General features: G+C 44.8%; 2 protein-coding genes across 5 annotated transcripts; both read right to left on the reverse strand.

The window, feature by feature from the left end:
- Window positions 1–3,197: 3,197 nt before the first annotated feature.
- Window positions 3,198–13,281, reverse strand: TYSND1 (trypsin like peroxisomal matrix peptidase 1). Of its 3 annotated transcripts, none has more exons than XM_055534976.1 (4): window positions 9,833–13,281; window positions 7,794–7,924; window positions 6,600–6,785; window positions 3,198–4,152 (listed from the first exon to the last, which is right to left on the reverse strand). In XM_055534976.1, the coding sequence occupies exons 1-4, from the start codon at window positions 11,002–11,004 to the stop codon at window positions 3,935–3,937; spliced, it is 1,707 nt and encodes a 568-aa protein (XP_055390951.1). In that variant the 5' UTR covers window positions 11,005–13,281; the 3' UTR covers window positions 3,198–3,934. The 3 variants fall into 3 exon arrangements, 2 of the variants coding, with proteins under 2 accessions (XP_055390951.1, XP_055390964.1); XR_008698058.1 differs by having other exon boundaries at window positions 4,075–4,152; window positions 6,349–6,785; XM_055534989.1 differs by lacking the exon at window positions 6,600–6,785.
- Window positions 13,282–13,433: 152 nt separating this feature from the next.
- Window positions 13,434–27,053, reverse strand: SAR1A (secretion associated Ras related GTPase 1A). Of its 2 annotated transcripts, none has more exons than XM_055535021.1 (7): window positions 26,918–27,053; window positions 23,434–23,507; window positions 23,195–23,314; window positions 22,710–22,775; window positions 20,131–20,234; window positions 16,915–17,046; window positions 13,434–15,837 (listed from the first exon to the last, which is right to left on the reverse strand). In XM_055535021.1, the coding sequence occupies exons 2-7, from the start codon at window positions 23,489–23,491 to the stop codon at window positions 15,721–15,723; spliced, it is 597 nt and encodes a 198-aa protein (XP_055390996.1). In that variant the 5' UTR covers window positions 23,492–23,507; window positions 26,918–27,053; the 3' UTR covers window positions 13,434–15,720. The 2 variants fall into 2 exon arrangements, with proteins under 2 accessions (XP_055390996.1, XP_055391002.1); XM_055535027.1 differs by lacking the exon at window positions 26,918–27,053 and adding an exon at window positions 26,303–26,475.
- Window positions 27,054–27,061: the final 8 nt, after the last annotated feature.

Consider the following 27,061-nt stretch of genomic DNA (forward strand, 5'->3'; position numbering starts at 1 on the left):
CAGGGGGCCTGCCAAGGAGCATCTGCCAGCCAGGGACTACGTTGCCCATCTCCCCCACACCACTTTGCTGCTGGCTGGGGCCAGATTCTCATGGGAGGAATGTGAGCAGGGATGATTATAATGTCACTTCTGGGCTGAAGCAGTTACGCAGCAAGGGCAACTTTCTTTCCTTTTTACTAATGAAGTAAAAAAATCACGAGGCAGGCTTGTGCAAAGCAGTAATGGTGGCCTGTTTAAGAGCAGCATCAGAGCAGGGTGGTAGGGACAGCCTGATGGGGTCAGAAGACTGGCTACATGCAGGGGGTGGAACAAACAAGTTAATATATTGAGGATAACGGAGCTGTGTTTCTCACTGAAAGGAGGGAAGTACCAATATGAAAAGGGGACAGCGAGAATGAACCTTGTGGTATTGAGCTTTTAGTTTCAAACTGCAACTGTTGGTGTTAACTCGTGACTTACAATATATAGAGACAGAAGTAAATACAGATCTAAGTTCTGTCTACTGAGAGGGCCTGGGAGCAGCAACACCTGAGTGAGAAGCACATCTAGTACCTAGATATTTGTTTCTAAATACCATTTTCTAATGAAAAAGGACCCTAGAGAAGTGACTGATTCCAGGGAAAGTACAAGGTAAGTCTAGAACAGTATGCTTTGAAGGAAGTTCTCAAAGAATGATGGGGAGGGGACTTCCTTAGTGGTCCAATGTTTAAAACTCCTTGCTCCCAGCAGGGGGCCGAGGATTAATCCCTGGTCAGGGAACTAGATCCCACATGCCGCAACTAAGTGTTCATATGCCACAAGTAAGACCTGGCACAGCCAACTAAATTAATTTAAAAAAAAATGATGAGGAGAGGCCAAAAGAACACAGAAGTTAGCTTGAAGGAGTCCCCACCAGCCAATAGGGACAATTTGAGCATCAAAATAATGACAAGAATAGATTATAATCCACTGATTAAAATACAAATCCATGATTCCACAAAAACATAGTTAAACGGAGAGAAGGGAAAGCTTTTACTTCAATAGAATGCCAATGAATAAATGTAGGAGGAAAAATGAAAACAAAAGATTACCATTTGGCAAACATTAAGTTAGTCAAGGGACATCAATGTGTGATAAGCATAGTAGATGAAACTGGGTGGGGAACAGTATTTTTACACAGTCTTCAAATATTTCCACACAAATACCTATTAATTACAAACAAAAAAGAAAATTTATAGTGGAGAAACCTAGCAGGCATCATCTTAGTCAAAGGATCGATATTATCATCTGTAATTTGACAAATAAAGATCATGTGACACCCAGTAGGAGAAAATGACAAGACATCACTAATGTGATATCCCAATGATGTACGTCCTGAATCTAATCATGTGGAAGTATGGACAAACCCACACTAAGACACATTCTACAAAATGACTTCAGGAAGGTCAAGGGCATCCAACTCAAGGAAAGACTTAGGAGCTGCTCCACGTCAAGGTAGAGAGAGAGCCATGGCAAGTGGGTACAACTCATGATCCCAGATGAGGTCTTTCTGTCATAGAGAACATCACTGGGGTGTTTGGCACAGGCGGTAAGGGGTGTCTGGGGGAAGGGTGTGTCGGGATTCTTGCTACTTTTCTGTAAGTCTGAAACTGTTTCAAAATAAAAAATAATTTTTTTAAAAAAGAAGCCAGAATATCTTGTCCATTCTCTCTTGCCCCATCCACTAGCAGTATACAGAGGACCTGCTAGGGTCCGAGGTCCCAGGCCCAGCGATAATAGAGCTGTAGGAGGGAAGGAGTTTGGGTCCCTTAACCCCAAATGCATGACAGCCACCCCCCCCCCCAACTTTTCTGGTCAGGTGCACGACTTTGGACTTTCTGTGAGCAATAAACAAACTTCTATTGTCTTTAGCCACTGAGCTGGGGGAGAGGGGACCTTTTCCTGCATTATCCTAACTCATGGGACTTACTCAACAGCCTGCTCTGCTCTCCACTTGAGGTCCCACAGACACCCCAGGGAAACATCTTGTCCCTAAACTTGCCAGCCGCTCATCACTATCCTGGCCAGAGACCCAGCACCGCTTGACCCCTCTCTCTCTCTGCATCGCCCCACATCCAGCCAAGCCCACTTCCTGTGTCACGCTGGAGCTTCTCCACACCCGCCAGGCCTGCCTCGGCCGTCTTCCCCTCACCAGGGCCATTGTCACTGGTTCTCTAGCCTCCATTCCAATCTTTTCTCCACTAAGCCTGGCAAGACATGTGTGTAGTTCCACAATTCCTTGTCCCAGCCCCTGCTGCCCTCAACCTGGACACCCTCCCTGTTTCCAGCCCATCTGGTTAACAGTCTCCCCTCAGGGTTCAACTCGTGAGTCACCTGGATGAATCCTTGCTTGATCCTCCATCCTTGGGGCCCTTGGACACGGTCTTCCATCTGAACAGGGCAGAGAGGCCCTTGCTCCATTAATCGGGGCGGTGGGGGTGGGGGCACACACCCATCTCCCAGCATAGCCTGAGCTCCTTGGCACCCACACTTGCTGGAATAAATCCTCTCCCCTCCCACTCACAGCCAAGTCAGACCCCAGCCCTCCTTCACCACCTGTTAATTCACTACAGGCTTTCATTCCAGCTATTAAAACATTTGCCCTCTGGCCCCTTTCCTAATCCACAGAGAAGAGAATCACTGTCTCCGGAGTGTTCTGTGGTTGCCCAGAGCTGGCACTCAACAAACAGATATTGAAACAAAGTACTCAGAGCAATTCTCTCTGCTTAGATTAGAGCCCCACCCCATTTCACTCCTGCCCCAGTTATTCCCAAATTGCATTCAATCTGTCAATGATTTAACAATTATTTCTTGAAGGCTGGCGCACACAAGGCCCTGGGCATGCAATACATGTTCCTGACTCCAGGGGTTGGTCTTAGCTCCTAGGGGCCACCGTGGCCTTGTTCACCTTTGAACTCCCCAACTCCTGTCCATCCCCAGGCCTGGCTCAGCTAGGCACCCTGTAAACATCTGCTACCAGGCTAAGACCACTACTGACCCAGGCCTGCAAGCCCATCCAGGGCTGACTGGCACTACAACCAGCTACTAGGAGTAGTCTGACACAAGAGTGTCCTGTGAGATCAAACCCCACTGAGACAGCAGGACAGAAAGTGTGTACTTCTGTGCCTGGAGCTTTCCTTTTCCCCATTCAACTCCTGAAACAAAGAAAGAAAAAAGAATCTGACGTATAAGGACTCATCCCTTGGAGGTCCTGTTTATTCCTGAACCCCAACCAGACAGCCCAGCAAGACACATTCCACTCCTCCACCCCACCCCAGATCCCTGAGGCCCATTTCACGGGCTGGAAAACTAAGGCACTGTGTGTGAGTGCCTCAGAGGTCAGGGCACCTGACATACGAAAAGCCGGGAGTCCTGGCTTCCAGGGATGCCACTGCTGGTCCACGGAACAGGATGATGCTTTTTCTTGCACCTCTGGTCTTCGGAGCAGAGCCCCTCTGCTGAGGTTTTCTGAGGAAGCCCCGTTGCCCTGTCAGCCCCATTCTGACTGAGGGCAGAGAGGAGCCAAGGCCCCAGGGAAGATGCTGCTCCAGGTGGCCAGCGATCATCAGGTGACAGGGGACAGACTCGAAACCAGGACTGGGCCTGTCTTGCAGCCAGCATCTCTGTCAGGACCAGGGCTGTTGTACGGCTGTCCTGAGCTCGCCAGAAGGGAAGGGACAGAGCTGAGTCTACTGTCAGGGGGCAGAGAGAGAAAGCGCCCCCAAACGGCCTGCCCGGTAAGAGGTCCCCAGAGGCCAAAGAGAAGTTTGGTCCAGACTCCAGAGCTGAGCAAGGTAGGTAGTGAAGGGGAGGCAACTGGGCTCTGGTGGGTCCCGTCTGGATCCTGAGGCTGCCAGCATCAGCCCTCCCCACGGCATCAGAGGGCTGCTCTCCCCAGCAGAGGGGTGACACAGCTTCAGAGCTTGCTCTGCAGGGCCTCTGCTGGGGGCCGCTGCAGCCGCCACACCACCCTCACTGGCTCGGAGGCGCGGTCTAGCTGGCGGAAGCCGCCCAGGTCGCCTGTCTGGCTGTACTGCTGCAGGGCCGGCTGGAGCACCGTAATGGGGATGCTGAAGTTCAGGTGGGGGTATGTGGCCCCCGTGTTATTGTCCCGGGTGTTGCTGGCGATGATGCCTGTTCAGAAGACAGAGAGGAAAAGAGGGCATGAGCGAAGGCGCAGGGAAGGGAGGGAGACCCACCTCTATTCTGGAGGCCCTGGGCCTGTCGGGGGCGGGGGTGCTGAATACCCCTCATAGTGACAGACACCAGGCTTCATGTATCGACATAGGCCCCTCACGCCCCAGTCCTCCTTCCTGGCTTTACTTTCTCCCTAACGCTATCAGTATCTGACACTATGTCTCACTTATTTTGGTATTTTTCTCTCCAACTTCTGTTATCTTTCAGCTCCATGAGGGCCGGGCTGCTGTGTTTTATTCATAATCTCCCCAGGACCTGGAAGAGTGCCTGGGATAGCGGGACCTCAACAAGAACTTATGGAGTGAATGAATAAATGAATCAGACTCACACAGAAGTTTTGGGTGGCCGGCTCAGTGCATGTGTATGAATTTTTTGAAGAAAACTTTAGGAGTCTTGCCCAAATAGTACAGAGTTCCTGTACATCCAGCACCCAGCTTTTCCTTACGTCACCACACCACATTGATCAAAACCAAGAAATTAAGCTTCGTGAAATGCTATTAACTAAAGTACAGAACTCACTTGGATGGACCAGGGTTTGCACTAATGCTCTTTTTCTGATCCAGGAACCCACATGGCATTTTTTTTTTTTTTTTTTTTTTTCCCACATGGCATTTAGTCATCATGTATCCTGGGTCTCCTCCTGAGTCACTTCCAGTCTCTATCTTCCACAGCCTTGACACTTTGAAGAGTACAGGTTAGTTATTCTGTAGAATGTCCCTCAATTTGGGTTGACCTGATGTTTTCTCACGATTAAGACTGAGGTGATAGGGCGTGTCTGGTAGTCCAGTGGTTAAAAATCTGGCTTACAATACAAGGGACACCAGTTCAATCCCTGGTCTGGGAAGATCCCCTATGCTATGGGGTAACTAGGCCCATGTGCTACAACTACTGAGCTTCATTTCTCCTACATTTATTAATAGAAATTCTTCCATAAGGGAAAGCTATCCTTTGTCTCCATTTTTAAATTCATTCAATGTTAACTTATATTAGTATAGACTCACAAGTATTCATTCTTTTCTTGGGTTACAATCCAATACTACTGCTATTTGTTTTGTTGCTCAAATTGTTCCAACAGGAGCTCCTTCACAGCTCTTAGGTTTTTCAACATTTGACACGCTCATCATTTGTTTTTTCTTAGTTTCCTTCATTTCCAGCACCACAAAGTAGCCCTGGAATCAGTCAGTTCCTGGTTCTTTTTATTAGAGAATGACTCTTAGAAACCAAGATCTGGACTCTCGGCATGCTCATTGCAACTGGAGTGTCACTGGCTTCTAGCCCCTCTCAGCAGACCGAGATAAGAGACAAATGTACACACACACACACACAAACTCATGCATACACACATTTATATTTATCTCTGTACCCACTTATCTGTATACATCTTTTAGAAGGTCAACCAGTATATGGGAGAAAGATGGAATGCAGACTAGGATGAATGTACCTAACTGTATTTCAAATGAATCACATAACCATTCTGAAGGGGAAGGAGCTAATCTAAGAAACTTTGGAAAACAGCCTTTTAATTGGACACTTTAAGGCTAAAGAACGGTACTCGCTCAAATATTGTCTTCTAGTTGGTAAATCGGTTTCTCACAGGGATGTGGTTAGGAAGTCTGAAAGTACTTTTTTTGTACACTACAGCTGAAGAAATAAGTAAATCTACTGCAGCTAGCAACAGAAAGGCAACGTTTCTCACTGTGGGAGAAAGCAGTCAGAAGTGGGGAAGGCTTGCATGAACCCTGTGTGCTGGACTGGAGGTGGACGTATCCATATGGACCCATGGTTGGCTTTTTTTTAAACAGATTTTTTTTAAAAAAACTTAAGTTCACAGAATTTTTAAATTGAAAGATTTAACAAACACATATTTATTTAAAAAAAAAAAAAAAAGAGTTCACACTTTCTTGTGAAAAACTGTAAAGTCAGCCAGTGTTAGGCCCACATATCTTTGTAATGAGGCAAGAATGTGCTGGAGTTGAGTGGTGTTCACCCCGTTTCTCCTTTGCCCTCCACTCACTGAAGATATTCACTCCTTCACTTTACCTGCCCAACTGGTAGGTTGGGCTTTTGAGTTTGTGACCCTTGGACTCATCCAACTACTGAGTTTCACAGATCAAATGATATTAAGTGACTTACCTAAGGTCGTGGAGTGCCTTAATGGCAGAGAAAGGACTAGAACTCAGATCTCTTCCCTCCAAGCCCAGCATCCATCCTCTCCGACCTCAGAAGCACAACAGTCCAAAAAACCTTGGCTAATTACCCCTGGGCATAAGGCCCATCATCTTTCCAGACAGAGGGTGTCTCCTAGGGTTGGCCACTGAGCACTCGTGGGTGGGACTGAGGCTCTGGCCAGGGGAAAGCTGAGAGACGGCAGAGGAGCTGGTTACCCAGGAGGTCCCCGGAGCAGGCAGAGAAGAGAGGTCCCCCGCTGGAGCCACCATGCACGGCACACGTGGTCTGCAGCATCACCGGCGTGTCATCCACCTGCACCACAGCCGACAGGATGCCTGAGGTCACCGAGGGCCCGCAAGCCTGGCCGAAGACACCGAAGCCCACTACACTGACAGCCTCTCCTGCCAGGGAAGGAAGGAGGGTTAAGCTGGGGAGCCTCCTCTGTCTGGCAGGACTCACACACTCGCCAAGCCCCCCCACCCCCGCCAACCAGTCCTTTCTGAATTTCCAAACCCTGTCTGCCTTTCTAGTTTCTGCTCAGATGCCTGTTGCCTCCATGAGAACTTTCCCCAGGCCCCTACAGAAAGAGGTCAGGACCTCCACTGTATCTGCTCCATCATTTCTCTTCAGCCCTCATTCCCTTTCTGGACTGGGTAGTCACTTTTTAGGATTCCTAGCATCTAGCCAGGCACTCAATACATGTTTGTGGAATCAACACCCAACTCCTGGGACTAAAAAGTCTATTGGTGAAAATAAAATGCTGACAATAACTACAAATGGGCACCACTTTCCTTCACCAAGTGCTTTACAGGCAATATTTCACCCAGCCCTCACAAGACCTAGGGGTAAGTAGCATTATCCCCATTTTACAAATGTGGAAACCGAGACAAAGAATATTAAGTTGCCTCTCCAAGGATACAGGGCTAGTAAGTGGCAGAAGAGATGCCAATGCAGTGAGCTCATAATCCTTGTTACGTTAGAAAAAAATCACATCCACAAACCAAAACATCTGGTACTTCTGTGGCAGCATCACGAGGCCTTTCACTCCAATCATGCCACTGGAGCCTCGCAGACCAGCCTGCAGTGTTATGAGGAGTCCTCAAGGTTCAGCACCTCCACACTACACTGCTGCAGGGCCTCAGGAAAAAGACATGCTTTACCTTCTGCTGGGAATTCCACCTGCCCCCCAGCACCGTGGGCATGCTGAGCACAGCAGGGAGGCCTCTAAGAGCAACTCCAGCCAAAGCACTGTAACCAGGACGCAACAAGGTGCCAGCTTGACTCGTTACTCCAGCAGGGGTGGGGAAGGAAGCTGACCTGAGGGGCTGACCCCTGATCTGTAGGCTTGATGTGCCCAACACTGATTTTCTACGGTCCTTTCCTGACCAAAGGGACCCTTTATTCATTACCTTCATGGAAATGCTCAGCGGGCACAGGTACAGGGACACCATCTAGGTCCGCCTTCAGTCTCACAACTGCTATGTCATAGGGACACGTCTCCTGGGTGGCAAACACCACACGTCCCCAGATTATGGCACTCCTGGATACAAGAGAAACAAAATGACAGGCTAGCTTTCCCAACTTTTAGCACTGGGAGGAAGCAAAATAATGAGTAACAGTAAAAATCATGAACTCGGGACTCAAAAGATTTGGTGTTAGCCCTGGAACATACCCGCAAGCAACTCTGGGCACATCACTTAGCTGTTCTGTGGAATTTCCAAATATGCTTTACCAAGTGCAGAGTACCTCTATATACAGGTTCCTGCACGTTATCATGATCACAGACACCCAGCACCCAGGGAGCGCTGTGGGCCAGGCCTGGTGTTAATGTTCTATGGACATCATTTCATTTAGTCCTCAGAGCAGCCCCATGAACTAGACACTGGTATTATCTCCATTTCAGATGGTGCTTTTGAGGCCCAGAGAGGCTGAGTAAATATATCTCACAGTCACACAGTTAGTGGGAGAAAGCAATGGCACCCTACTCCAGTACTCTTGCCTGGAAAATCCCACAGATGGAGGAGCCTGGTAGGCTGCTGTCTGTGGGGCTGCACAGAGTCGGACACGACTGAAGCGACTTAGCAGCAGCAGAGCAGCATACAGTTAGCGGGAGGAGCCAGGGCTGATTTTCCCAGGGTCTTCCTTTTCTCCTCATTTGATACCAACAGTCTTGTCATTTAGTGGGACACACATGATACAATTTCATCCTCTGGGTCCGTGTTTATATAGATGCTAGCACTTCTATAGCTCTTACTATGTGGCAGTAGCAAGACTTTACATGTCAATTCCTGGGAAAGCAGCTTAGACAGATTAAGCACATTGCCCAAGATTATGCATGGCTGCCTGTTACACACACTGCAGGAGTAGCTTCCAGGAGACCTGGTGGGTTCCCTAGGAGCAAGAGTATGTTGGGGTGGGGGACGGTGGGAGGGGGGAGGAATTGGGGACCACACACGGAGGAAAATTCTCAGTATCTGTCTTCCCTATAAAGTCATAGCCATCCTGTTGATTGTCAGAGGGGATTTCTATGGCAAAGCCAGGCTGGGTTAACCTTGGAAGTTCAGTAGAGGCGTTTGGGAAGATCTGGGCTGAGAAGTTGGGTTGGACCACGTACAGGAGAACAACAAGCAGTAACACCAAGGTGCTATAGTGCTTTGCTTTGGCCTAGGTAAAGCACCTGGGATTACAGAAGAAACAGAAAGAACACGTATTAGAAAATCAAGCCAAGAAGCCAAGGATGCCGACTCCACTGTCAGAGCAAGTGAAAGTACATGACAGCAAAAGTGCTTTCCTTGCAGAGAGGGGACAAATGACTGTCTGAAGTCCTAAACTGGTGGCCAAGACCACCCCACAACTGTTCAAAATATACCTATTTGCCTGGGCCCCACTCTAATATTCTTACTAGGTAGAACCCCATATCTGTCATTCTGATCCAGAAGGGATGTTCTGGTTAAGATCTAAGAGATAAACCAAGTAAGAGTAACAGGCTCCTCTCCTACTCCAGGAGGGTGGCACCCTGGGCCCCTGGCATTTCACTAGGCATTCAGGGGAAAGAGAACAGGGTTAGGAAGACTCCATTCAAGGGCCTCTGGGTGTGTGTGGGTGCAAGGCTGAGACAGAGGAGTTGCCCAGAAGGAATTCAGACTGGGAGTGGGAGCTCAGTGATGCTTAGTCAGGGATGCTAAACGGTGCCACAGATCTCCAGAGTTGCTTGGCATCTTGCCCAAGTCCCATTCACCCTCTGCCAGGAGGCACAGAACTCCCTACTCTGGGGTTCTGAGTACCATGGATGAGAGGAGGGTCCCAGGCCCCTACACACAGTGCACCACCAAGGCATGAGCCTGAGACCAGAAGGCCTCCATAGTCCTCAGGATTATGACCTGAGGCCTGGGATCTAGTCCTGACAACTGGTGAGGGAGTGGAGTGCGGGCAACCTTCAGGGCCTTACTTGGGGGTGGTGGAGCGCACCAGGACCCTCGCCGTCTCCCGAGGGGCCACATGCCGGCAGGTCACCACGAGACGGGGCGCCACGGCCACTCCGGAGCCCCAGACAGAACCACACTCCACCAGCACGGCCGCAGCTGCCCAAGGGGGCCCGGGGTCTCGGTATCGGAGGGGCAGGCCCCACGGGGCACCCATCTCAGGCGGTAGGAGGGCAGCCAGGGCGGCAGTCTCGGGGTGAAGGCGACAGAGGGCGGCTCGGGCGACGCTGAGCAGTGGGGCGGCGGCGCAGAGCAGCGTGAGGCCCACCCACTCGCGGGCCTTCCAGCAGAGGGGTGCAGCCACCAGCGCCACCAAAGCCCCCGCGGGCCGCGACGCGAACACGCCTCCGCCCTCCGTGCCTGGCAAGCAGCGGGCATCGGTGAGCAGCAGCGGGCCGGCTGAGTTGCTGAGCACGCCGCGGCTGAGCGTATTGAGAAAGATGTCCGGGCAGAAGGCCCCGAACGGGGAGCCGCAAGCCAGAAGCGGTGCGCCCTTGGGCACGTCCCCGAGAGGCGCCACGGCCAATACCGGCCCTCGCTCCTCCGCCTCCTTCTCCATCTCCGGCCGCACGCGAAGCAGCGCGAACCACCCCAGCGCTCTCAGCTGGTCCTCCTCCTCTTCCTCCGACACCTCATCATCCGGTGCTGCGTTTGAGAAGCGCCACTGCTCGGCCTCCTCGCCGCCGAAAAGGTGCACGAAGTGGCCCCGGAAGGCCGGGCAGCTCAACAGCAGCAGAAGCTCGGCGGGGCGCGGGGGCTGCAGTGGCCGCCCGCGGGGCCGGGCGGGCGGGCCGGGTTCCAGGCCGGCGCACTGGGGCGTGCACAACCCCGGGCGACCCCGCTCCGCGCGGCCTGCCGGACTTGCGGCGGTTGGGCCCCACTGCACGTGCAGGCGCAGGTCGTCGCCGCAACTGTCGCCGGGCAGGAAGGCGGCGCTCGCAGCGGTCAGCGCCCCGCTGCCGGCCCGCAGGAAGGGGGTGAAGATGCCCCCATGGCACAGCACCAGGCCCGGGCGACGGTTCAGGATCACCCCGCTGCAGCTCCACGAGCCTGCCTCGGGCTGCCCTGCCCGGGAGGCGCTCACCACGCAGCCCGCCTGCTCAGCTGCCCTCATGGCGAGCCCCCACTGACGCCCCATGGCCTCCGGGACGGCACACCAAAGGCTTCTCGGAGAGCGAGCGAGCGAGCAAGGACCACGACCGGAACCAGCTGATCCCACGTAGCGCCACCCAAAGCTGGAAGCAAGAGGCGCAAGCACTGTCCCAGGGCTTCCTCGTCAGGCCGGATTGGCTAAACCCCATTGGCTGGGCAAGGGGCCGAGTCCTGATTGGCTGCTGAGGCTGACCCCACCTTTCCCCGCCCTAGACCGTTCAGGTCACCTGAGCAATGTAAGCGGGAGCGGAGGACTAGCCCCGGGAGAGTGACAGGAATGTGGCCTTTACCGGGAGATAAGGGCGTGCTGGTCCTTCGGAGCCTAGTCTCATCTCCGTTCGCTGAGCTGCAGGAAAGGGACTACAAATATGTGGTGCCGTGCGTAGACTTGCCCAGTCCCTAACGGGTCCCAGTCAGTATCTGCCCAGGTGTAGGAGACATCTGACCTCTGATCCCTGGGATAAGACGGGCAAAGAAGCCGTTCTGTACTTTTAAATTTTGTAAGTAAACCGTACAGCAGTCCACATAACAGAGCTCATAATATACAACTCGGGTCTTTTGATGCCAAAGACCACGCTACCAATCTCATGGAAACTGGATTTGCTCAAAATTAAAATTGGCCTTCAAAACTGATAAACAGTTGTTGTTTAGTTGCTAAGTAGTGTCCGACTTTTTGTGAACCCATGGACTGTAGCCCGCCTGGCTCCTCTCTCCATGGGATTTCCCAGGCAGGAATACTGGAATGGGTTGCCATTTCCTCCTCCAAGGGATCTTCCCCACCCAGGTCTCTTGCATCTCCTGCATTGGCAGGCAGATTCTTTACCACTGAGCCGCCAGGGAAGCCCAGGATAAACAATAATTGAAGTCAAAGTTTTAAATTACACAACCCTATAATTGGCAGTATACACATTTCATATAAAGACATTTATATGGTTTATATAGTATTTATCTAGGTTAGGGGTTCCTTTTTCTGTAAAGGGCCAGAGTGTAAATAGATCACAGTTTGTGAGCCATGTAGTCTCTGTCTCAAATACTAAGCTCTGCTGCTGTAGCGTGCAAAAGCTAAAGGAGTGGGATGGCTGTGTTCCAATAAAATCTAATTCAAATTACAAAGAGTTTGAATTTTTTATCATTGTAGCATGTCACAAAATTGCACTTTTTTTCCCCTCACAGATCATACAACAGGCAGCAGGCCAGATAGGGACCACAAGCTATAGTTTGCCACCCCTAATCTTTTCCAATGAAGTCACCCTGAAGGCAGAGGAATACGAACAAGTGTGTTTTGGATATCTCTGAAGCAGACACCACAAGCTAGACATTTTATGAAGGTCTGTTTATCATACTATCAACTAAAGTACACATTAATTTTAATGGAATTATTTTAGGAGATATTTATGTCAGCATTAATGAAAAACATTCAATTGCTACATTACATAACCTTTCTAGTCAATTTTTGAATAAATTAATGCTGCTTGGTTTTATCTGCAACAAAATACAGGGTAATGTTCAATATTTCCAGTCACACAAACCTGTCTGAGAAAGGGAAATGATCCATTATAGTATGAAGCAGTATTGAAATCAGCAGTTTTCCCATAGCAGGTACTGTCTTCTTTTAGTTCTGACACAGAAGATGGCTTATCACAGTAAAATCTGACTATCCAACTTCCCAGCAATTAAGAGTGTTTCTTTCTCTCCAGAGTGATGCTCAAGCCTCCAGCATGAACTGTTTGCATCAGGTTTTTCTCTATTTACAACACATCACAGTAGAGTCCTGACCCCCTGAGTGCTGGGCTCATTGACTCAGCCTTTAATTTTTATGCTCTGATCTGACTCAAGTAGCACAAATAAATTCATATAAATGTAAAACCCATGCCATCATTTCACAGTATGTTTCAAGCTCAAGATGTCTCCGGTAATTTAATACTCAGTCAAAAACAACCTGCTGCATTTTGCTTCCCATTCTATTTTATCCCAGTACTTAAATTTTAGAACCTTATTTGGGTTTTTTAAAAGCAAAGCTTCCTACAAGCCTAGTAAATGCTCAAGCATAGGTTTCATTACTTTTCCTATTTTGCAAAATGTAACTTTTAACTGAATCTCTCCAATTTTATATCAAATGATAAAACACGGCTAAACTGAACCCAGCCCCTACTAGCATGTTAATATATGAGATTTTGTACAAAAAGTCTGCCATGTCCATCCAGTTGCAGAAATAACCACCAATCCTGGGACCACCATTTGTTGCAAGGCTCACAAACAGTACTCAATTTATTACTTGTAGTGGAATGTGTAAATTGGCCTGGTCTTTCCACACACTCACACCAGGCATCCCCTCATAAGCAAAATTTGTCTCTCTTACCTGTTGTATGTTCATACTCAGAACAAGCCAATGCCAAAAAGGAGCAAGAGAGAAAATTTGTTTTAACTTTTTATTAAAACGCTTAAGATACAGATTGACTCTCTTCTGTAAATGACTGTTTTATTTTTCCTGAAATAGGACATAAATGCACTCTGATAAAACAGAATGAAAAGTCTCAATTCATGGGAGTTCTTGTACAAAGCTCTGATCCTGTTAGGAGCCGAGCTCCTCACAGCAGCTTCTTTCCTCTATTTTATTATAGGAACTGTGTTTTCTGTGGGGCAAGAAACAGACAGGTGCCACTTGATTTTTCAATCCCAACTCTTTCTCCAGTGGCCAAAATAAACCACTTTCACAAAGAGCTGCCCTGTGTAGAATCCATAGTTTTCTAGCTTGCTAAAAATTGACTAGGGACAAATAGGAAAAAAAAAAAAAAGAAAACTAACACTGAAGCAATCACACCTCTCCTATCTCTGTATAGAGAAGTATGGGTTACCTTTAGCCAAAGGAAATCAAAAGTATGCAAGTTAACTACCTAGTTCATTCACCATTAGCTAGATTTGTTCACTTAAGGCTTTAACCCCTTTCCAAACCAGCTATGCTTGCTAATAAATGAAAAACTTGCTCTTCCCAGCTTTATGCTTCGTTGAGCCTCTGCATTTGGTACCTAGCCGTGAAAAAGTATGCTTTCCCAACAGGTCAGTACTGAAGACTAACAATGCAAAATCCAACTAAAGAAAAATACTCTCACCCCAGGAATGTGTCATCTACACTTTCCATGCTCTCACATTAAAAGCAAGAATCCACTGAATTTAGTTCAGTACTCTGCAAATAAGCCTCAACATCACAATTTTCAGTTCTGAGAAAAATACCTCTAATTTTTCATTAAAGAAGATATCCTTCCACATGAAGACCATCTCTTATCCCTTCATCCTTAACTACAAGGGTAAAACACTGGTTAAGATCATGAAAATCCAATTTCACACGTGACATTAGGAAAGTGGAATGCTATAAAAATAACCCTCATCACACCGCTGGGGACGCTGAGGCTTTTATACCGGGTGCTAACTGACAGGTGATGCTGGCTCAAAAGGAATAGCTCAACACACAGTTCTTGGATTAGAATTTCCCCAGGTTATTTCTGGCCTGGAGAAAGACAATTTCGTAACACCTCCCACCCACCCCCAAAATCTGGAGAAGTTACAGATGATAACCTTTAACACCAAAAAAAAATTGATAACCAATACAAAAAAACAGTTTATGAAGTCCAATAAAGAAACCAAATTCTGCAAGTGGAATAAATCGTTCCTAGATTCAAACAAATGCTACAATATCAGATGTCCAAGTTCTCAACTCACAGAATTAAGAGTTCTTAAGCTGTTAACTTTGTCCTGTGTGACTCTCCTATGGAGAAAAAAACTTCCCCTAGAATTTGCAAAAATGACTGAGACACACCTGTAGTATGTGACGACATGGGAGATGTTCTCAAATCTTTCATGAGGTGAAAGTCACTTTTTACAACTGAAAATGAAAAAGGTGCTACAGAAAGAAATGAAAGTTTAAAACTGCATAAAAGCAAAGACGGGCTGAAATTGGTAACTTATTGAGTAAAGACAGTAACAATAACCCACGCTAGAACTAACTCCTCCGCAGTGACCCATCTGCTATCCACGCTGGGAGGAGACATGACTGGAGCCTGGCACGGTGGAAACCAGCCTTGGTGGCGAGGCTGGAGTTCTGCTCTTCCCTAGTGCTCTGTGCACAGGGTGGTGCCACCTACTAAAGGCAGTCAGGGACACGGGGGAGCCTCTCTCACCGGCCTGCTGTTCACTTAACTGAGCTCTGGACTCCCAAGGTGTATCTGTGCATAATTTTATGAAATATTTAAATGCCATTCACTAGATTAAAAAAAAAGAAAAGAAAACTCTGGACCAAGTATATTGTGAACTTAAAAAAAAAAAATTATGAGGAGGGTCACCAATTACATTAACAACACTTTCTTTAAAAAATAGAATCACTTTCTTTTGAAATCAACCACAGTGGTGAGACGTGTTTTTCTTTCCAGGTGGCCCGTGATGGCACACAGCTCTACTCGACAAATCCTGCCACCTCCAAGTCCCGGGGTGCTGACCTGCACCAGCACGTGGGGCAGCATACCTCCCAACAGTGTGGAGAAGAGCACATGTCACCACTGGGCAATGAGAGAGCAGACAGAGACTCTTGGATTCTCAACGCCGGACACGGTCGGAGAGCTTTCCTTGTTCTATTAGAAAAGTTCATGAGGAAGCTGTGAATAGGATCAGTCCAGAGAAGTAAAACTCTTTTATTTCCACTGTCCAAACATCAGTCAATATACTGGGAGAGCCAGCGGAAGCCCTCGCCGTATCCTTGCCTCTTGAGCACACTGCACATGAACACTTCCATGGGGCGGGCATTCAGCTCCTTCAGGGTCACATTCCCCTAGGGGAGGCAAAACCAACATGTTAGCATTTCCATGTGGAAAAGCTTGCGAGGGTGATGACAAAAATCACTTTCTCCATCCGTCAGAAGCAAATCTGGGCAGGGATTAATTACAGAAATGTGGTCAAGGCCACTGGGGTTCATGCTTTCAGCAGAGTCCTACTCCCAGATTCTCTCACTGTGAAGCACCTTTGCTTTGAACACACGAACTGGTTCATCTGGAAAGCTATGGCAGCAAACCAAGAAAAGCATGTTCTTTTATGGACAAAAGAAGTCCAGCATTTCTTAGAAATAAGAACATTCTTATTAATCCAAGTATTCAGAAATATATACGAATGACAGGTTATGTCAAGAAAATTAAAAATTCAAGTGTGTGTAAAATGGAAAACTAAGTTAATGAAAAGAAGTATTTCTAGAAAGAACTATATAACCAAGAAGAGGCAAGACTAAGGAACCATGCAAAAAAAGGAAGTTACAGATTCCAGAAAAGCAATTTTTTTTAAAAATTAAATATACCAAACCTTATGCTGAAAAGACCAGGATGCCTATAAACTAGAGCTGATCTGGATTTTTCTCTCACAAGCATACTTTTCTGCAACAAGATTCTACTGATCTGGAAGATCTGTGTTCTATTCCTGGTTTTATCACTGACTTGCTGTGTAGACCTGAACCAATCCCTCTTAGTTTCCTCATCTCCAAACAGGGGTAACAGTCCTACCTCTCTCAGCAGGAGCACAGAGAATAACCCGGTACTCTGATTTCAGTGCTTAGAAAATGATATAAATGAGCACTCTTCATAACCTGAAATTTCCAGTCCAAAAAAATTTCTAGCTAAAGACTCTTTCAAATACCTGAAGAAAACTCTCATTAGAAAACATGGGAAGAAAGAAAAAAAAAAAAGAAAACATGGGAAGAAAGAACATGCTCCAGCCTTCAGTCTACAAATCACCTCTAGAAAAACAAATGTTAAGCCCAGTTACTTTTAAAAGACAAGTAAAATCTAGAATGCAAAACGTGAATGTTTCAAAAGCTGTGAGTTGCCTTTATAATGTATCTGCTGAAGATTTTTTCTCTTACCTTTCCTGTGGTCTGTCCATAAAGCCCAAATATCTCACGGAGTTTTTCTTCACTGATTGCATCTGTTCTGTCAATTTTGTTCCCCAAGATAAGGATTGGCACGTTGGATATTGTCTCATCTGTCATTAAAGCCTAAAGCCAAGATTTAAAAAAAGAGCTGGGTGAGGCATCTGTAAAAGCCCACCACATAATGAAGATAATTTTGCCTTTAACTTGTCTACAAGGTACCAAATGCAGAGTGAAAATCTGATCATACTTATACTTGAGTGATTAAAAGTTAATCTTGACATTATATAACACCCTTATCTTTAGGCAAAAAGCCCCTAAAAATTACCTTGACATTAGTTTAAAATTCCCCAAAAGCTTCAAAACAATTATAATGTAAAGTTGTGTCTATTTGTAAAGCAGCAGAACCTTAACTCTGAGCTAAATCACTCAACCACAGACCATCCTCAGCTCTCCACTGAGCATTGTCCAGGAAGAACAAAGTTCTGGCTACAGAGCCTCAAAGATGACTACAGGAAACCCCAAGTATTTACTAGACGCCCCCTGTGCACAACATACTGTCCCCAACAATGACAGGAAGACAAAAGAAAGGGAAGACACATCCCTGGCTCAAGAAATCCTCACTCTGTGCTCGTCTCTCAATAAAGCTCGGCAAGTGGATGATCACCTGTCACAGTGAATAGGAAGAGAATACAAATACTAAAAGGCACTCAGGAAAATAAAACAGTGACATGGACTTAAGCAAAGTCTTAACAAAGATGTGGAAACTAAACTGGACTCTGAAGGAGGGGCAGGGTTTGGATAGGCAGAACCTGAAGAATGAAGAAGATAACCAATGGCTTTACAGTAGGAAGAGTTCATAAAAACATATGGAGTATCACCTGGCTGGATTAAAGCATTTATGTCGACGTGTCTTGACAGAGTAAATGAGTTGGGATGGTATGACAAATATTATGGTGCCAGTCTGAGAAGTTAGCTGCAATAGACCCTAAATCCAGGAATTATTAAATAGAATCTACACTTCCAGTTCAATGAATTCTCAAATAGTATCTATCTGTGGTGCTCAGGTAAGGGATGATGATCTAACCTAAGATAGCAGCACGTACTGAATAGTGCAGCAAGCATTCTGGAGAAAGATGTGAAGAGACTGATGTCTAAATGATAAGACAGACAACACAGGAGCCGAAGTTGGCAAAGATTTCAAGCCTAGGAATCTATTTCACTGACAGGAAGAGCTAGGAAAGGACGGCAGAATTAAAAGGATAAAGGGAAACCTACTATGAACATCTCAAGTACCAAGAAATGTTAGACAAAATCAGAGTAAGGAAGTTACTCATTCATTAAATAGTAACAAAGTGCATATTATATGCCCAAGGCTTTACTAGATATGCTGCTAAGTCACTTCAGTTGTGTCTGACTCTGTGCGACCCCATAGACGGCAGCCCACCAGGCTCCCCCGTCCCTGGGATTCTCCAGGCAAGAACACTGGAGTGGGTCACCATTTCCTTCTCCAATGCATGAAAGTGAAAAGGGAAAGTGAAGTCCTCAGTCGTGTCTGACTCTTTGCAACCCCATGGACTGCAGCCTACGAGGCTCCTCCGTCCATGGGATTTTCCAGGCCAGAGTACTGGAGTGGGTTGCTACTGTCTTCTCTCTACCTAGATATGGGGGTTTCACAAAGAAATAAGACAAGATCCCTACATCTAAGTTCCAGTGGGACAGACCTAATAAAATCAGTAAAAACAACAGATGCTGGTAAGATGGAGAGTCTAATAGTCTGAGAGGTCAGAGAAGGCTTCTCAGAAACAGTCATACCTGAATTGTGGGATCTCTTAAAGGACATTTAGATTTTTGCAAGCAAAAGCAGGTAAGGATCAGGTGAGAAAACCAGGAAGAGACAGTTACTTCTGAATAGACAGGTACTTCTGAATATTCAAGGGAGGGAAAGTTGTTATCTATGTTTGGAATGTAGTTCAAGGTAGGCAATAGAAAAGCTGGAGAAATAAACAGAACAAAGATTATGAAAGAACTTATGTGCTATGCAAAAGAGCTGTAGATTTTATCCCCAGACTGTTAAGAGATCTACTCAAGGATATCAAGGAGGGCAAAGACAGGTAGTATGTGGCAGGGTGGTGGTGAAACCTCTAGTCATTCACTGCATGTACAGGTACAGGATGGTAAGACAAATAGTTCCATTCTGGGAGAACAGAATCAGTAGGCAGAGTTTCTAATAAGTAGCACTATGTATGAGGTTGGAGCTCAAGAGAGATTCAAATAACAGAAACCCATTTGGGGGTCACTGGCATGATGGGTTGCAGATGAAAGAATGGGAGAAGCCTGGACCAGCCTGGGAAAAAGTATAGACCCTGGGGAGCACCAAGATTTAAGGGCTAAGCAGGGGAACAGGTGCTTGTGCCAAGAGTCACAGAAGTATCAGCCAGAGAAAACACCAAAACCAAGAATGTAAAGGGGAGTTTACAGAGAGAATGATGAGTGCCAAAGGGTCAAGTAAGGGAAGGATCTTAAGACTACAGCTTCAGATTCAACAAACATACTTACACCAGAGAGAGGTTCAAATTGCCAGACACAAGAATGCAGAGAGTTATAAATCAAAGAGAAAGAAGAGGCAGAGTGACATAGTATGGATTACAAAGGCAATGTTACAGAAATGATCAAGACAAGAAAAATGCCATGTTGAAAAAGGAAAAAATCTGACATGAATCCTAGTTAGTATCAAACAATGCATGTGACCAAAACTGAAGACAGAACAGCCTGTTAAGGTCTAGGAAGTCACTCAGTGCCAAAGGTTGGGCAGGTACAACCTGAGAATACAGATTCAAAAACACAAAGAATTCTAATACCTCCTTTAAGGTTTCACTATGCCAACACATCATAAAGAGTGAACATACGTGATGCATGAAAGGGAAAGACATTAATTATGCTGGGAAAACAGGCATTAACTGCAGAATGTCCTGAGCAAACGGCACGTAGAATCACCCTGTGATAAATTTAAGCAAAGTTAATTTACTTGCGTTCAAGCCAAGATTCCTCAGAACATTGAAAAATAATGTTTTTGATTTTAAAATACTTTCTTCTTGTAGCTAGGACTTTTACCAAATGTTAACTGGAATGATTAAGTACTGGCACTACTAAGTTGTATTTCTTAAAAGAAACAGAGGCCAAGAAAAGAAAAAGAAAATATAAACATACATTAAGCTCAACTTTGGATTCCATAAGTCGAGGATGATCTGCACAGTCCACCAGAAAGACAATCCCATTAATTGCTGGGAGGTAATTTTTCCAAACCCGACGTGCTAAAAGACAAAGTTTGCAGTTGCATCAATTTAAAAACATATATGCTGAATATGAATAACCTAATGGTCTATGAAGTAAGCAAATTCTGGCCAGGTTTCAATAGCATTAAACTCTGTACAGATTCTCCAAATCCTAGCCAGTATTAAGTCAGAACAGAGGACGAATAAACTGATGGTCTGTGAACTGAATCTGATTTATTTAAATACTCAAATCAGGGTTTTCTGCCTCATTTTCTGAAAAAGTACAACATCTGGCAATCCCATGCCTATCAGTCCACACATACTGGGTGGATAATAATCAGCAGGAGTGAGTGGTGGCTGCCCCTTTACATGCGGCTTCAGTTCTTGTCTGTCAAAGTTTCCACCACTTCCTACTGTCTCACTCCCGATTTCACTCACTTAAATGACCTACCTCACCCCGGAACCATTTTAGTTTGCAACTTCTGAGTTACAGTATCAGGATGCAAATTATTTATCCATATAACTGTAGTCCCAAGTTAGTTCCTAACTAACCAATTTGTAAGCGTACTGACACTTTCATCCACTCAGCCCACAGGGAGACAGGGCTTGCCAGGTGCTTGACGTTTCCAGCCAGTTACCTCAGTCTCCTAATTTAACCCAGTGTGCCTTATAAATTTCAATTTTTGGTTTATAACATGATGCGGCAATCATCTGGGAAGCAATGCTTTAATTGTATTATAATTTCTAAGCCATTCATTTCTATGGGCTGATTAAGGAAGCATTTCTACATCAAACATTTAACAGTGGTCACCTCTGAAGAGTGAGACTGGGAAGGAGAAGTTGGTGGAATTTCACTTTTACCTTTCAGATTTGTATACTCATCATATACTGAATTTGCTACATTAATCCTGGACTACTTTTTAAGTTAAATTTTTAAGTTATACCAAAAAAACAAAAACAGAAAAACCCTCCAAACAAACAGCATCTCAGTAATTTGTGTAAAATGTAGCAAGGTTATTATGGAAAAAAATGTTTCTGTTAAGTAAATTTTCCTCAAACAAAACTATGGACAAATCTTTCTTTATAATGGGGTTATATTCCAATAAATCTATTTTAAGTTGAAAATCTAAGTCAAAATGTATTTGATAAACATTCCAAATATAGCTTAACCTAGCCTACCTTAAAAGTGCTCAGAACACTTATATCAGCTTATAGTTGGGCAAAATCATCTAACACAAAGCCTATTTTATAATGTTTTGACTCTCTCATGTAATTCATTGAATACTGTATGTTTGTATGAAATGCTGTATGGAAAAAAGCATGGTGCATGGGCACAGAATGATTTCAAGTGTATCAGTTGTTTACTCTCGGGATCTCATGGCTGACTGGGAGCTGCCCAGCATGACGAAAGGCTGTTTTATCGTAAAGTCAAAAATCTTAAGTTAAATCATTGTTAAGTTGGAGACCATCTGTACATAAATGCATTTCTTTTTCTACTCCTATCAAAACCTGAAAGCTAAATTTATCACACCAAATAATATACAATTCCCAATTCAGGTATCTAAAAACACCTCCTCCTTCTGCATTCTCCAGATGGTCTCAGTTCAGCTTACAACTATTTTATCTCTGAATTTAAATCCATAAGTGGTTACAGATACTTCTGAAAGAAGCAGAAAAGATACCATGCACCGTTCTCTACCCGAATGAAAATGATACAAGCTTATTATAGGAAAAAAGGAAACAAGGTCATCTGTAGCCCTCCATCAATACATAGCCACTGCTGATGCTTCTGTACATGTTCTATCAGTCACGTTTTTGTATAGGTATTTTATGTGCTGATGATCATTTTACATATATGATTTTGTAGGATATAAATATTACATGAATAAAGTAAATGTAATGTTAATGAAATCACTGACTATAAAGTCATGCCAAATGTAAAGTGGGCATCCATCAGATAAAGATGCCCCAAATTCTGCATAAACACCAGATAGGAATCTGGGAACCAAGCAGACATAGGCTGAGTAAGGCACAAAGCACTGAGGAGAACAACAAGGCAGAAGAAAATGTTCCACCAACTGCCCCAAATGGGGAGAATACACAAAATATCAGTTCAGATCAAAGTGATCACAAATAGTCCTCACTCTACGATCTTTGCAACTCTTGACAAATTTAAAATGACTTAAAATTACAAATAATTTCCTACATACACTCCACTGAATAAATGATAAAAAAGAGACATGATTAAATTCAACATGTGATACTGTACTGGATCTTGTTTAAGAGAGGAAAAATGTTTAAAGGGGCTTACCAGAACAAATGACCAAAAAAGGCAGTATACACTATAGAGTAGGTAAATGAAACTTTCTGGGTTTGACAATTATTATGATTACGTAAGGGAATATTCATGTTATTAGAAAGCAATTTAAAAGGTATATATGAGACTCTGCTTTGAAAAGGGGGAACAAAATGATCCAGAAGCCAACATCACCCTTCCACTGAATCATCTCTTACCTTGCTCATGCCCACCAAGATCAAAAGTTGTAAAAGTCATTCCAGCAATTGTCAGCTCTTCTGATGCTGAAAAATAAAGGAAATAAACTTCTCCATCCAACAAGGCCAAGCTACCAAAATTATAATCCAATATAAACGTAAAACCTAATGAAGCTTTCACTTTGTAAAGAAAAGGATACAAGGGTGAAAATACCCTTCAATTATTTAAAAAAGCCAAGTCTCTTTTTCTCCAAAGTGCTTGCTACTCCTTAGAAGTAGATATGGGAGATGTGTCCCATGGCAGGACTAGTGAGAACAGATAGTGACAAAGTTCCAGAGGTCTTTAGATTCATGGGTATTTGACTTGAGTGTGTCCTATAGAGAATTGTTTGTCAAGTCTTTTGGGGCTTCAGTAAATGAAAGAACTGCATCAATTGGAGATCCATCCTCCAACCCTGACATTGACCCTCAAATAACAAAAGGTCACCAGGTATTTTCAAACCTACTTGGATGTAATGTTGGAACATGCTGGCCCAGTCTGTCATCTTTGAGCATGTGTAGAAGAGTGGTTTTGCCTGCATTGTCCAAACCCAAGAATACAAGTTTTCCAGATTTCTTGTAGAGTCCTAAAAAAGAAAATAATAATAGCATAATTAGCTCCTACACAGAAAAAATCTACCTATATTTAAATTGTTTCAGGAAATGGGCAGCATTTGAAATGTGTATTTTAAGGAAATGGCTTTACCTAGGAACTGGAGCACACTGCTGAAGCCATTGTAGATCCACTCAAAGATGAAAGACATTATTAATGCTTACTCCCTGTATAAAATAGGAAAGCAGCAAACATTAGCCTTCTGAATGCTGGTACATTTCTGGAGACGTTAACTCTCATTTGCTGGCCCTCATGCGTGGTTACAACCCCATGTTTTTGGACCTAAAAAATCAGAGGATTTTGCACCCTGGAGGGAAGTCTCTGGGGTACTCAGATCTGCATAAACTCCTGATTTCCTATCACTTTCCAATCTACGGTACTCAGAGGACCAGTCGTTAAAGATACACTTTCCTCTTTCACTGTATGACTCACTTCTCCAGGCACCTGCTCATTCACATTCCCTAGATACACCACAGCTGTCTACCAGTTAACAAAACTTCTAGGAAATCACCCTCATCAATAATCTGGATCAAAATGTCACACTGATGTGCTAACTAGAAAACAAGAATAAAAGGCATATTAACCTGAATGAAAAGCATATTAACCCATTCTTGTAAACAACTCTAAAAAACAAGCTTGCTAAAATCCTACTAGCTGGCACAATTTGCACTGCTCCATTTACCAGTTCTATCTCTTCTTTAACAGTATTGTTTAACCTCTTTTATAGATGTGTCTCAAGTTAGAAAAAGATGATAGCACTACGTTGGAGAGCCATGAAGAGATAAGAGAGTCCAGTCATAATGTGAATAATTAAGACCCACCTAACCCATTTTACAAATATGGACTTTCTTAAAATAAGAAAATGCATTCAGGACATAGAGGTAGGTTCCTACCCAAGTACATACCTCAATACTGATATTAACATCACTTTTTCTACTGTTTCCCATAAGCCTAGACAAAACAAAAGATGACCCAAAGCTACTAAAAGGTATACATATACTGGGAATAAGCAAGAGGACCTCTAAATGTAACAGTAATAGAATCTAGAGCCAATGGTGGGTGTTTAGTTTTCTCAGAATCAGCATTTCCTGATCACACTGAATTTTTGCCTCAGCACCTCAGATTTGGTGCAGAGAAAAGAATGATCCCCCACTTTCACTCCTTTCCAACAGCAAGAACACGTGAACGCAAGGCTTTATACTAGATGCGGCCAATTGTTATCAAACAAATTTCCTGAAGTTTTATTTTTTTTAAAAAGTAAAGGTTTACTATAAAAGGGTTAGCTACAAAAACCCTACCTATATTCATTTAAAGAATGAGACAGTATATGTTAATTTTCTTTTTCATCCAATTACTGTTTTTGTTTTGGTTTGGTTTTATCAGGCCTGTGGCCTGACCTGTAAACTTTCAGGACTGCTTAGTGCTTATCTTCTATGGCTTACTATAGGTGGGTCAAAAGAAGCTTGGGAGTTTGGGTGGGGGTGGAGACTGAGGGAAAAGCTTTTATACAAAGATACTAAATAAGATTTTTTTTGCCTTCTTCAACAACATCAAAATATATTTTGGTAGAAAAACCAAATTTAGTATGTTAAATAATAGTTGTGTCTGGAAACTTAGTCTCTAAGAAGTCCAATGACTTAAATACACTTACAAAGTTCCTGTGCTTAAGTTTCCACTGTTGGTAAGTAAAAGAACAATGTGCCTCTCCTCAGCAATCCTACCAAACCAGTCATCCTTCCCTATTTTCTTTCTCTACCACTTGAAGTCTCACCTTTAGAAAGCACGTCTCATTAAGGTCACTCCCACTGATTTCAACTTTAAAACCCAACACATATATTCATTTGTACTACACTGGTTTGCAGTCAGTACTTTATAGACATTTTGTAAAGTTTCACCACATCATTATAGAAATGTTCCCAACTAGATAAATTCTCTGGAGGTGACAGAATGGCAGAAAATCCCATTTTAAGGAATGTTTCATAATTAACTGAACTACTTTAACTCTCCAGTTTATTTTCCCTTGATCTCCCTGTTTGAAAAATCCTATAATTCTTCCCTCCAAAATGAAGGTGATGTTAAAAAATAATAAAACCTGTTATTGGACCCAAAGAACCTCACAATAGTGCTACCCAAAGAGGAAATGGCTCTGATGGTGCCTCCATCCTTGAGATCTTAGGCTTTGCACCGAGTGAGTAGTTTTTCAGTTTCTAAGGTGCCTGTACACACATCTCATTTCAGCCTCACACTAACCCTAGGAGGTAGGGATCCCCGGCTTCATTTAACAAGATGAGGGCGCTGATGGTCCCAGATTAGTTAGCTTAACCAAGAGAGCTCAGCTGAAAAGGGAACAATGCAAAGACTCAAACCCTCCTCTTTTAATGCGAAAGTCAAAGCCCTTCCTTTTAATATCACATAAAATTCCAATGCAAATCACAAAACTGCTTTAAAAAAAAAAACTTTCTTAAACCACCAATTACAACTATGATAATCCAATGTTTTCATCCTTATAACTCATCACAACTTTTAAACCATAAGTTAAATAACTAGCACTTTATTTCTTTTCTAGCCTTGACCCACTTTAAAATCCTTATGGCATCTTATGGCAAATTAGCTTAAGGGCTCTAACTACCAACAAAAGCATTGCCAACGTACCTAAAATTTGCAAATTTAAGGACGGATGATTCAAATAAAGAGCACGAGACTGACGATCAGTCAATAAAAAAGCTATGCATCACTTATATTGCACATACTCGTTACTTATATATGCTCCGAGCAACTTGAAGACACTATTTCAGACAGATTTGGGATGGCAAGCAGCTGGCTTTTGGCTAGGAAACTCTGCTTAGCTGCAGGGTAAATGTCAAAGGGCAGCCCCATTGCAAAACTCTGTAAAGCCCCGTTACAACCTAAACAGATGTACCGAAATAAAAGAGAAAAGACAAGAACAAGGGGGAACACTAACCGAGATTTTTTTCCCATGCACTGAAGAGAGGGAAAAGGAGGGAGGCGGAAGAAGAAAACACGGGGTTCAACCCAGGACAGCAGATGATAATACAAGTGTGGCTGAAGTGGGGGTGGGGAGAGCCCTGGACTAGGAGCCAGGATATCTAATTCGAACGGTCACACTTGCTATTTGCGGGGTTTTGAGCAATTCACTATGCCTCTACAGGCCTTAATCTCTGTAAAAAAAAAAAAAAAAAAAAAAAAGGATAATTATCAAGGACTTCAATCCACCCCACCGAGGGCTGAGAATCATCCGAGACAGGGGATGTGAAGCCGATTCGTAAACCCGGACCCACAGTAAAGACAGGAAAACTGGTATCCTGCCCAACAGCTGCCAAGACCCCCGAGTGAAATGCGGATGGACCCGATACCCGTGAGGCCGGCAGGGAACCAAGCAGACCGGGCCAAGCCGGCCCGTCCCCGCCCAGAACAAGCCCCGCGGCCCCACAGAACCGCCTGCGTGTCACTTCCTCCCCCAACCTCGCCTGCGCCGGCCTCCACCCAGACCCTCCCTGCCCACCACCTTCGCGCCTCCGGCCCCAGCTCCCTCCTTCGCCGAGGCCCCCTGACTCACGGCCCAAGGGGTTCCTCCGGCGGCAGCAAGCGGCTTGGACCCTCCCTCAGAGCACAGAGCCCAGCAGCACCCGGGACCGCCAGCTACTCGCCGGATATACGTAACACCCCCCACCCCGGAACTTCCGGGCGCGCGCTCGTCCCC

The sequence above is a fragment of the Bubalus kerabau genome, chromosome 1, assembly GCF_029407905.1.
Source record: "Bubalus kerabau isolate K-KA32 ecotype Philippines breed swamp buffalo chromosome 1, PCC_UOA_SB_1v2, whole genome shotgun sequence".
Lineage (NCBI taxonomy): Eukaryota > Metazoa > Chordata > Mammalia > Artiodactyla > Bovidae > Bubalus > Bubalus kerabau.